The 12,419-nt window shown below is 43.5% G+C and overlaps 1 protein-coding gene across 1 annotated transcript in view; it reads left to right on the forward strand.

The window, feature by feature from the left end:
- The window catches only part of LOC143314965 (copine-8), a 66,542-nt gene that overhangs the window by 43,367 nt on the left and 10,756 nt on the right, over positions 1-12,419 (forward strand). Inside the window, exons 10-16 of the mRNA XM_076722334.1 lie at positions 235-276; positions 1,540-1,615; positions 3,636-3,689; positions 3,888-3,949; positions 10,636-10,682; positions 11,460-11,641; positions 12,144-12,271. Coding sequence (XP_076578449.1) covers positions 235-276; positions 1,540-1,615; positions 3,636-3,689; positions 3,888-3,949; positions 10,636-10,682; positions 11,460-11,641; positions 12,144-12,271 — 591 coding nt within the window. The remainder of the gene's footprint in view (positions 1-234; positions 277-1,539; positions 1,616-3,635; positions 3,690-3,887; positions 3,950-10,635; positions 10,683-11,459; positions 11,642-12,143; positions 12,272-12,419) is intronic.

The raw sequence follows: 12,419 nt of genomic DNA on the forward strand, positions 1-12,419 counted from the left end.
ACGGCTGTGTATATTTTATAACTTCACAAGCATAGGTTGGTGAGGTTAGCTTGTTAGCACTTTTAGTATTATTATAGTACGTCAGTTTATTTGTACTGTGGGGGAAAAACAGAAAATTAGCTTCTTCTTTTATAGCAAATGTCCATCTTTCACCGTTTGGATATGTTGCATGTTGCCGCTGAGCATTGCAGTGCCTCCAGAAAATAAATCCTCATCTTGTGCCTCCTCCAACAGAACAATCAAGGTGGAGGTGTACGACTGGGACAGAGATGGCAGGTAATTCCGTTTACCCTCTTCAATTGTTGTTTTTGTGATTTAACTATCATTCAACCCTTTAAATTTCAGCCTGAAAACTAGTCTACGACTGATCCGGCACACTCTGGTGGTCCAGGTCCAACTGTGTTTGAATTGATTTAGATGCTTGGATGTTTAGCTTTAGGCCGCGTTCAGACAGACAACAGTGCTGAATTACCAAAAACACAGCCACCTCATTTATTTGAGTGAGGTCGTTGCATTTTAGCTGCGAGCACGATCATAAAATTTGGTTCTGTTCCGATGCCGAGTAACACCAGGGCCAGAACTGCAGGCGTAAATACAGACTCAAACATGCTGTCATGGGGTAAAAACGTTTTCCAGAAAGTGATGCAACATCAGCTCCCTATTGGCCAGTCAGATATATGCACATACATGGTAGATTACATCGTGTGTCTGATCAGACTTGTGGATCGATTACTCCATCTGGACTTCCTTGATCGGGTTTTCGTTGTCTTGGGACCTTGGCATTTTTTAAAAACAGGCCTTTTCGGTCTGAACGGCCACTTCATTTGACAAAAATAGCAATTATCAAAACATAACAACACAAGCCAGATGACAGATTGACTTGCAGGCAGACTCTTTCCAGCTCTCACCACCTGTTCTGATGAAGCCATTTTTAAACTGTTGCTGAGTTTGGTTACAAGATAGCTGGTCGTTGATAAGCACCTGATACCAAATGACTTGTCACTTCTTGTAAACTTATAAATATGCACCAATACATTTCCTTATTAATTTTCTTGATTACCTTAAAATTCAGCACACATTCTTGCATATGACTAATCTAATCCAAGTCACACATCATTACAGCTGGTCTACTACTTTTCCAGTAGGTAGGAGCTCTATTCAGTGTCACTCTCAATCTGATAGGGGGAATACGGTGACATTTTGGCGTAATGTTTTTCAATGAGACTGAGAAATTGTTCGTTTTTTAACAAGCTGTTTGGGTGAATTGAACTTTAGTGTAAGTCTTAACCATTGTTCATGCACATCACTCTTTGGTGTCCACTTTTCTTACATTTCGTGCTCATTAACAACGAAGCTTGTCATCGGTGCTCTCACTTTCAGAAACACAAGTTGTCTTTGTCTGGGGCATGAAGCACTTGCTATAAAAACACACATGGCCAGACTCCAATCATTAAATTGAATGTAGCATCAAACCGTACTTTTTTTTTAATATGCTCCATTTGTTCTTGTTCTCTGCGTCGTCCTTGCGACTCCCTCTAGTCACGACTTTATTGGAGAGTTCAGCACCAGCTACAGAGAACTGTCCAGAGGTCAGAGCCAGTTCAACGTCTATGAGGTGAGTTTGTGCGTAGCTGTGTGTGAGCTTGCATGCGCGTGTCGTGTTGAATTCAACAATGATTCTCACACTCACGCACAGTAACTGAACTGCTAATACAGGTTTTCATCTGCCTGCATTACAGTAAAACTGAGCCGCCATTTCGCTTCACAATCTGCCTGTCCCACCTGGTGGGGAAATGAAAACACATATTGAAAATTCTAATACTGTTCCTCAGCTAAAGAGGTTTAGAGGACGTGAACAGGAAAATGAGCTTTATTATGAGCCCTCAAAAGCAGAAATATGCTGCTTTAGCTTGAGGCCGCAGGCGCTCGTGTTGATAAAAGCTTCAAAATACAACATTCCAGTCACGTTTATTGTATTGGTGGTGGGAGACGTCTCAGCGAAACAACAAAACATAAAGCAGTATATAGTATGATTTAATAATGCACACAGATGATCTAACATAAACTGTCCAATCCACGGAAGAAGGTTTATCCCTCTGTGCATCTCGTCTCTCCCTCACTTTGTCTCTCATGCACACAAACAGAGACAGTTACGATGGATCTGGCTTATCTTCTCCCAGGAAGAGTCAACACTTCATGATTAACGGGGAATCACACAGAGAGGAGAGCACACAGTTTTTAAACAGCTGCTGTTTGCATAATAGCGCTCAGATGTGCACACTCACAAAGGACAAGTATATGAGGAACAGCAAACAGAAACACTCAAAGCAAAGTAGTGTTTTCTGGCCTGTTTGTTGCTCTTTTTCTTCAACCTAGCAGTTGGAGAGGGGATGGCTTTGCATTGCTAAGAGCCCTGTGTGTGTGTGTGTGTGTGTGTGTGTGTGTGTGTGTGTGTGTGTGTGTGTGTGTGTGTGTGTGTGTGTGTGTGTGTGTGTGTGTGTGTGTGTGTGTGTGTGCTTGTTAACAACCACATTTCAATCATTGCACCTCACCTCCAGAGGCAAATGTGTCCTTGTGTGCACCCATTGCAATGTGAACCAAGGAGAAATGCATAAATCCACACATTTGTATGTTGTTTCCCTGAGGTGCTCTCTCTTTCTGTTTAACCTTGGCCCAGTTTAATTAGACCATAAAGCTCTGATGTACAAGCTCTGAAGCAGTGTTTGGGATTCAGAAGGAGTTTCTAGTCTGTTTCTGACGGGTCCCAACATCACAGGAGCAACTGTATGTTTCAGTGAGCTCGGGTCAGAACGTGAAAGACAAAATGAATTGAGGCCCATGGGAATCTTTTCGAATCTGTTCACAAAAACAACTCACACAGTCTGAGAATCTCAGGGTATCCAAGTAAAGTTGACCTTCACTCACTTCATGTCCTGTTACATAGTCATGAATTCACACCACTAGGTTAGAGCCACAATCCACAAAAGCATGCTTCTTAAAGTGCATATAATATTGTCATTCATTTTTGATAATTACAGTGGATCTCATATCTACTTGTATGTGAAAGTTGTCGCTTGGAGTGACAAACCCACATAGATTTACCACCTGCTTCTACAGCTGGTTGGAGGAGCTCATTATTTTGGTTTCCAGCCCACAACTGGTTCACTCTCATGGCTCTCATCAGCTGTGTTTTGAAAAGAGCAGTTGGCTTTTTTTTTTTTTTTTTTTTTCCGGTGAAAAAGTGCAAAACTCCCACTCTGTGCTGTCTGCCCCAAGCTAGCAGCTAGCTGGTGAACATAATGGAACATTGGAGTCGGTGGAGACCAAAACAGAGCTAAAAGGAGAGCAAATACTGGACTTGCATTCATCAGGTGACCAGGATCAAAGCTCCAAATGAATGATTATGTTGCTGCATATCTACTGGGTGTGTTGATAATGTATGAGTGGTGTGTTTTCAGCTTGTTCCGCTGCACCCAAATGCCCAGAAACCGAGTTCCTGCAGGTTTAATAATACTCCAGTTCTTCTAAAATTGGAGTGCTTCCAATTCTGAACTGAATACAAATGAAAGACTGAATTCAAGAATGAGTGAATGAATACATGTTGAAATCATGAGAGCGAATCCTGTCATTTTTAGGTGGTAAATCCAAAGAAGAAAGGGAAGAAGAAAAAATACCTCAACTCTGGAACGGTGAGAAAATGTCCCTCTGATGTGGATGTGCATCATTATTTTCCACGATACGCAGACTTGCATGGGCTAGATTTGAAATGTAATACCACAGTATACCCAAATGGGTACCTGGAAACTGTATTGTCTCATCAACGGTGATGCTTGAAAGTCGTTGTCAGTGACACGAAGCTGATTGCGGCTCTATTACTTACTGTTTAGGTAACGCTGTTGTCATTCCTGGTGGACATTGAAGTCACCTTCCTGGACTACATCAAAGGAGGGTAAGTCAAAGACCACGCTTCCATTTAACACACACTGAGAGATGGGGGTTGTAGTCCTTTAATGAGGAGTGACATGCTGAGTGTGCCAGGCCCTCTCTCGATAACAACCTCATCATGACTGCAATATGCCAAAGATAACGATCCCTCAGTGTGAGTGAATCAAATGGAAACGTGTACATTTGCATGCAGGGGCAGTGAAAGGTGGAGAGAGAGAGACTGACAGATGGGCTGACCTGAAGTCAAGTACACGGGGCTCAGACTCTGAAGTGTGTGTATGTGTGTGTGCCCTTGTGTGTAATTTTGCATTGTGTTCCTGCACGCGCTCACGCCATGCGTCACCGTGTGTGCTCGTATCTGTGTCTATGTACGCGTAGCTTGTGCACACGTGTTGCTCAGGAGGGTTGACCGTGCGCAGCCAGGCATGGCGTAAATCCTCGCCTACACACTCTGCCTTCATTAGACTCACAGAGGGGGAGACTGTCAAGGGAGAGAAAGAGTGTGTGTGTGTGTTTGTGTGTGTGTGTGTGCAACTTTGGGGAAAAAAAAAAAAATCTCCATTTTAGCCCTTGTGTTTCTCTGTTCCTGCTGCCCTTGTGGCTGTGTTTTTCAGGTGTTGCAGAAAGTCACCGGATATTAAAAAAAAAGGAAAGTTTTTGCCTAATTTGAGAGAGAAAAAAACTCCATAAAAACACGGAAAGTATAAGCTTGTTCCCTCAGTGACAAACTCCTAAGAAAACAGCGCAATCCATTTCCCGAGCAGCTTTTTTTTTTTTTTTCATCGCCGTTGCTCGTTTCAGGAGGATTTCAAAAGACGTAGCGCACAGCTCAGAGCAGAGGGGTGAAAATCCGGCCAAAAATTGCTTGAGCCAATGAGAGGATTATCCAGGAAGCCAACACTTGCTGTGCTAGACTGTCTTTTTTTTTGTCTGCCTTAAAATGTGATGCATTGATTAGATAAATGTAGATCTTATATTTAGTCTTACTGCTAATTGACATGTTTTAACGATCAAACGCCGCCTGCAACTGCTTTAAAACAGCCATAATCAGCAGTTATTGGACTGGATATCTGATCAATTAGCAGTCAGGCTTGTTGGAATGACAGCATGAGGGCGTGAGGGCTGGCATTGAAATGCAATGTATATGTTATCACCACGTGTCCTCCCGTATGTTTCCTCGCTCTGTCGCTGACTGCTGATGGAGAATTCCCATCTTCTAGTCTCCCCACACACAGACCACGTTCTCAGCAGTGCTGTCACTCAGGGAGCACTTTGAAACTCTCAGCAAGAGGCTGTTTTTGCTTTTTTTTTTTTTTTTTTTTGATTAATTATTTTTTCCTTTTTGGCAGTGCTTTGGGAGTGCAAGCCGGGTGCTGTAACACGCTTGTGTGGCTAAATGAAGTGCCAAGTGCTGTCTCACTGTTTGAAACCTAAATGGACTGTAAAGGTCCAGTTGCACTTAATCCAATTGCATAATGGCCAGACTGTGTACTTGTGCGCACACACACACACACACACACAAAAACGTAAACACGCACTCTCCTCCGTACTCTCTCCTTTATGCATTTCCCTGACATCCCTTGTGTGTCTGAGTCTTGTTGGACTGTCTACACAGGTATTTTGTCAGTTTGCCAGTCATCTCCCTCCATTTCCGGGTATTTCTTCTCGGCTGTCCTCCCTTCTTCTCTCCTCCCCACTGTTCTCTTATCTTCTGATTGACAGCTCTTTTTGGAGCTTCAACCCAATCAGCTAATTGTTCATTTGGACCTAATTAGGAACATGATCCACTGGCAGCATTTGCATAAATGAATGGTTGGAGAAGCCTCTATCTCAATCCGGAGCATTGCTGCTCTTATTCTTTTCACCCCCTGTGATAAAGCATTAGTACCACCCATGGATTTCAACAAAGAGGCCTCTATTCATGAGCATGAGGATAAAAATGAAAAATTGTTGGCTATATCTTTCATTTTGACTTGTGCCTTTGAAGGCAGCCCTGTCACTCACAGTGACAGATATTGTTTCCCCTTGTTTTGGTTGGTGAATTGAGCATTGAAACCAGAATAGAAGCAGGAGGGGAGCTGTGCTTGTATTGAAATCATTCTGAGAGGTTATCATTTCATGGAGGAGCAGACTCTCACAATCAAGACAAAGATTTGTAAAAAAAAAAATAAAAAAATAAAAATCAGATCTTTAAAGGGAACCTAGACATTTTATTTGATGCAGGTATGAGCTGTTTATCCCTCCTCTCCTCCCTCTTCTCCCCTCTCTTCTGGCCAGATGGATACTGTCCAACCAGCAACATCTGTTTGCATATCATCAGGAGAGGTCACATCACACAACCCCTGATGCCATTTTTAGGCCACTCAGTGCACTCATGCATTCGTTTCCCCCTGGCACTTAAATATAAGCGGAAAGGAGACTTCTTATGAACATTTTCAAATGCTTTTTTGTCCTAAATAGAGCGTTTTCACGTCTAAGATGAACATTTTCCTTACAGGGAGCACAACCCGCTGAGACTGGTTGTCAGGACTACTGTATAATGCAGGTTTTCACTTGAAAAGATGGACTTTATTGTCCCAAAGGAAATTTGTCTTCGACAAATGCAGTACCTGCTGTTAAAAGAGACAAATTAACGTAGTGCATACAAACAGTATGTACACAGACTGTCACTAGTCCACATGCACTTACACAGAATAAATGGTAAATAGACTGTATTTGTATAGCGCTTTTCTAGTCCCACGACCACTCAAAGTGCTTTTACAACACAGGTCTGCATTCATCCAGTTTGGGGTTCAGTATCTTCTCCAAGAAGAGCTCGACATGTAGACTGCTGAGGCCAGGGATTGAAGTGGACGACCACTCTACTTCCTGAGCCCTAACCAGCCCAAAGTGCCACTCACTAACTGTCATACAGCACCCCTGATTCACCATAGTGATGTGCTTAATATATGCAGTGGGAGTAGAGCAGCCTCATCAACATAATGCCATCATAAACTGTACATGTGTACAGGTAAGATAAAAAGCAGCATTACAGAGGTTAGGCTCTGGCTGGCTTGCCATTTAGGGCTTTGATGGACAGGGAGACAAAGGAGTTCTTAAAGCAGCTGAGCCTGCACGAGGGGACTCTGATGGACGACTTTGGTACTGGTGTGATATAAGGTTTCTGGGAATATAAGAGTAACGTAACAGCCTTTGAAGGTCTTCTTTTTGGCGACCTCAAGTGGTTTAATTTCTCACTTTGCTGCTGTGATGAACAGGTGCACCACAGGACGCTGTGACATCACTGTTGAGTGTGATTACAAGTACATGGTATTTATCGTGTTTCCTCTTCCAGTAGAGTAAGTGGCCTGCCTCGATCACGTCACTCACTGTGTGGAAGAGATGATCTTTTTACAGTCTGGAAATGAGATACTTTGAAGATTTAGGAGAGACATTAGCATCCAGCCTGCTCGGCCTGCAGGAGAGCTTATTTGAATGTAGTGCGCAACCTGCTCATCATTCCTGCCCTGCTGCGTGGTATTTTGTCATATTGGTTCCTAGCTGAGTCACGGTGGGCTTTAACAGCAGGGGAAGATCAGTGACTGACAGAAACCCAGCTGGTAAAGTGGTATTCTCCCCTCACCCCAAACACATTATTATGTATTGTACATACTACACACAGAGGCTCACGCACCCTGTTCAAAGTGGGCAACCAGCCCTGCAACATAAGGATCAAAATGCCAGATTTAAGGAACAATACGGTGCATTTAACAATTGGAAATGACTATTTATTAGTTATTCTGTTCTTTGCCCTATAATTTCCAGTCAAGCCTAATAAAGTGTATTTGAGTGTAGTGTGTAAGCAGACTTTAAGGTACATTTGACAGTCTATCCACTAAATGAAATATTTCTGCTGAAGCCAAAAGTGTAGGAAGTGTAGGTGAACTCACTAAGAGATGGATTGAAGATTTAAGACTAGCCTAAAAAAAAAAACCATAGTGACCCAAGGGTGCATTGACTGGCTTCCTGTCTCCACCCTAGGAGACAGGAAGCCAGTGAAGCCAGTTTGTGAAACACATGATTATGTAAAGGATATTACTGTATGAGCCCTGGAACAACAGATGATTGCTTCCAAAGTCCAAAATGGTGGCTGAGCCTTTCTCTTAGAAGAGGTATATATCAGTCACGTTAAAAGTTGATGAACAAATCAATGATTAACATCCTTAATTTTATTGTACAGGCATATATAAAGAAATATTAAACACAAAAAAAAGGATGACACACATCACCAGGGGAATCCAAAGAGCCAATAAACTGTCAAATTCTTGTGTGATTAATGCAGAGGACAGCGTTGACCTTTTGGAGAATGTCTTGTGTTCTGATCTGGATATTAATATTCTCTCCATTTGGAGTCACAAATGACGGCGTCAAACATTACCGCTGATGTATCAGTCTGTAAAGGAAGGCGCTCATGACGGCAAATCTTACAGCCTCATACAGTAGCACAAAGTATTACAGTGAAACTGTAAGAGAGGTTTGACGATCAATAGCAGTGACTCAACGATTGAGACGAACATCTCTGTTCTGGAACCCCTTATGTCGTCCCCATTTCACCCTTTTGTCATGATTTACGATTGTGAGTCACACTCCTGATGTAATGTGTCCCCTCACACACTCACACGCACACACACACGATTGGAGTTCCTCTCTCAAACTTTGTGTGTGTGTGCGTGACAGAGAGAAAGAGGGAATGCATAATTTAGGCTGCTAGGCTGGAGCTTGTCTGTGCCAGTGTGGGGACAGGAGCAGAATTCACGCACATCTCCTCTCCCTCTGCTTTCTTGTCCTTGCAGCGGTCTCCTAGAAAAGCTCATTTACTGAAATGTAATGTTTGTATTAACAGCAGCATTTCAAGTCAACAGTTTGAGTACATACATGAGGTCAGTATGTCAGCTGCCATGTCTCAAGTATAAAACGCACAACACTGGCTGACAGTGACCCCAGTTAGTGCCTCTCACATGTAGCTGCTGATTGCTTTAGCTAGCTTTGGCAAACGATGGCAGGAAAGTTATTCTGAACGCTTGAGCCCACTGAATACTGTGCTATATGAGTGTAACAAGGTATTTAGGGAGTCTCTTGGAGTAGAGACCCTCCCTGAGCTACAACACAGCTACCCATGCAGTGAATCTGTCAAAGAGACATGAATGGACTTCCAGTGATGGTCAAAGCTGCCTCTCCGCCACAGACTAACAGTTGCATCTCGTCGCTATCTCTGACTAGCAGCTCTACTGTCTGAACTACTGAGTGGTCAGTCAGTGTCCCCTGCGTCCCCACATCACACACCGCTCAGCCACGAGGACACACCTCCTGCAGTGGTTGCTTTTAGAAAGCATTCTAGCCAAATTTGAGGGTGTGCCTACCCTTTAAGTGCAATGTGTCTGCCTAATGTGCCTCATTTTTAAAGCTGCAGCTCTGCTAATATCTGTATGCTAATGCGAGAGGGCAGCTCCACACCCCAGGCCTTCTGGGTTTCCTGTATTTTGAAAACCCCCAACATGTGGCCTTATTATAAAACTTTTTCCTCCCTCTCATCCCGTCCCCTCTGGATGACACAGTGCCTGCACTTCACATGGCCTGCCGAGGTGACAAAGGCGATGAGCTGCCGGCTGTTTGACTGTCTGAATACAGGAGATGTGTGTTAGGTAGTCAGGGAGGCTTTTGTGTGTGTTTTTGTGCCTGTGTTTATGTGTGGCAGCGGGTGAGGACTGGTGTGAAAAAGCTGTGACAGGCTGACGGAGAGCTTAACCACATCCTGTTCCTGCAGGTTAACAAGTTTGGAAATGTTATGATAGAGAGAGACGTGCCACTCTCTCATGCTGGGTGCTGTGCTGTGTTGTTTGTCTCTGTCTCGTTTCATCTTTTTTTTTTTTTTGATGATGCTTCTTTTTCATCATCTCCATCTGTGTGACATGAATGATGTGTTTTTAAGTTTTGTCATAATCCAGAACAGCTTGATATTTGCTGCAGGCTGCTATCTTCTAATCAAACTGTGGAATATAGAGTGAAAAACAGATGAAAAAAGAAACACTGCTGGCTTATCCGGTTGAAGATTTCACAGGTATTAGACGAGCCGGCTCGTGAATCCTCAGGACGGGTGTTTCCTCTACTGCCGCCGTGAGGTGAACATTTTTGGTTTCATGTGAAATGCCTCAACAACTGCTGGATGAATTGCAATGCAGTTTGATACACACATTCATGTTCCCCTCGGGATGAACTGTAAGACCTTTGTAGATCCCCACGCTTTTCATCAAGCGTACGCGACTCGTAAAGTCGAATGTAGATGAACTTTGGGAGCAAAGTCAGGGTGGCACAGGCTGCTTTCACATGTGCGTGTTGTTAAGAAGACTGTAACCGTGTTCTCCATTTAAAAACAACCTTCCTCTGAGCGACGCCATGTCCACGTGTTCGGTGTGAAAGTCCAGTAGCTGGCTGTCTCCTCATCGCTGCCGCAGCTAAAGGGCAGGAGGAATTCTGTTTGTACTCTCAAACATTGATCACTTTAACCTGATTATGTCTGCAGTTCATTTCTTCTGACTGATTCTTATTGGATCACAGATGTGTCTGTGTGTGTGTGTGTGTGTGTGTGTGAGTGTGTGTGAGTCAGAAATGGTTGTTGATTAATGAATCATCTTTCTTCTTTTCTCCTCTCAGGACGCAGATTAACTTCACCGTGGCCATCGATTTCACAGCTTCCAATGGTGAGCCTCCCAGTGAACACACACACACACACACACACACACACACACACACACACACACACACACACACACACACAGAATGCACACACACACATCCTCAGAGACACACAAAGCATGCTGAATGCCTGGAGAGCATTTATTCAAATATATGCAGATGGGGAATCAAGTGTTTCCTAATGGCCCTCTCCATCACACCTGGCAGCCAAAGATGAGTGCAGTAACATGCTATGCTGGCTGTGATTAAGGACCCTGTTATCCACCTACCCTTGAGCTCGGTCCTGGTAGGCCAGGCAGCAGCAGCAATAAACCAAATCCTGTGTGTTGATGTCTGACGTTGAGATGCACTCGATCTTGTCTGGCTCTCACTGTAATCTAATTTGAAACTGATGGCTAGTAGAGTTCAGCAGTTTATTAAAATGCAGCTTGAATAGAGATATGAAAAGTCATGTACAGGGAGATAAAAAAAAGTTTTACATTAATATTACATTAACGCAATTAGCAGCCGGTGTTCGTTCTATTCCCTGCACAAAATCACAAACTGAAGCACTAGAGGGCTACTTGTTGGTTGTTTATGGGGTCGTTGGCTGCTGCGTTGAACTGCTGAAGAATAAGGATTAGACAACATCATTTTGAAGCTCAAGTGGCTTTTCAAATAGTGATCATGTCTCCCATAATTGACCATTAATCCCACACAATTCATGCCATTGACAGCGCAGTAAAATTTTTCACCTTGATTCTGTGATCACATCACCCCTCTGACTGTGTGTCCTCAAACAGGTAACCCAGCCCAGCCCACCTCCCTCCACTACATGAGTCCCTACCAGCTGAATGCCTACGCCATGGCCCTGAAGGCGGTCGGAGAAATCATCCAGGACTACGACAGCGATAAGATGTTTCCTGCGCTGGGGTTCGGAGCCAAGCTGCCACCTGACGGACGGGTCTCCCACGAGTTTGCCTTGGTAGGGAAATGAGGGGGCCGGGGCCAGGATAGAGGGTTAGAGTTAGAGTTTCAGTTTAATTCAAACTGAAACTCTAACTAATAAAAAACATTTTTGACTTAATCTCATATTATTCATGGAAAGTCATTGTAGATGTTTGTTGGACTGTACATGTTCTTTGCAGCTAAGGTGGACTTTTGTACCCAAAATGCAGGACACTCGATGTTGTTTGCAAGGCTGTTTGCAAAAATACACACATTAGATTTACAGTTCAGCTTTGGCTTTTCGATAGTTTTGTATTTAAGTGTATGTCCCTGCTGAATTTCCTAAACCTGGGGCACTGAAGACCTGATCTAATCCATGTGACCCAAGAATGCATGAGCAAAACTATATCCTTTACTGTCCATGTGATATGTATGTCTATAGAAATCCTGTGCTTTTAGATTAATCTTTATTCGTGTCTTTAATGGTGGTCCTCTCCTCTCCTCTCCTCTCCTCTCCTCTCCTCTCCTCTCCTTTGTAGAATGGGAACCCTCAGAACCCGTACTGTGCAGGTATTGAAGGTGTGATGGAAGCCTACTACCAGAGCCTGAAGTCAGTTCAACTCTACGGACCCACCAATTTCTCCCCTGTCATCAACCATGTGGCCAGGTAACACACATACACACGTCATTTAGAGGCATTAATATCAGAGTTCTTACCAGTTTTTCCTATTTTCCTCATCTCCATCTGCTCCCCTCACTCCACCAGCTCGTGGTTTCTTATGTCAACCTTTCCACGTTCTTGTTTTTTGTTTTTC

The sequence above is a fragment of the Chaetodon auriga genome, chromosome 22, assembly GCF_051107435.1.
Source record: "Chaetodon auriga isolate fChaAug3 chromosome 22, fChaAug3.hap1, whole genome shotgun sequence".
Taxonomy (NCBI): Eukaryota; Metazoa; Chordata; class Actinopteri; order Chaetodontiformes; family Chaetodontidae; genus Chaetodon; species Chaetodon auriga.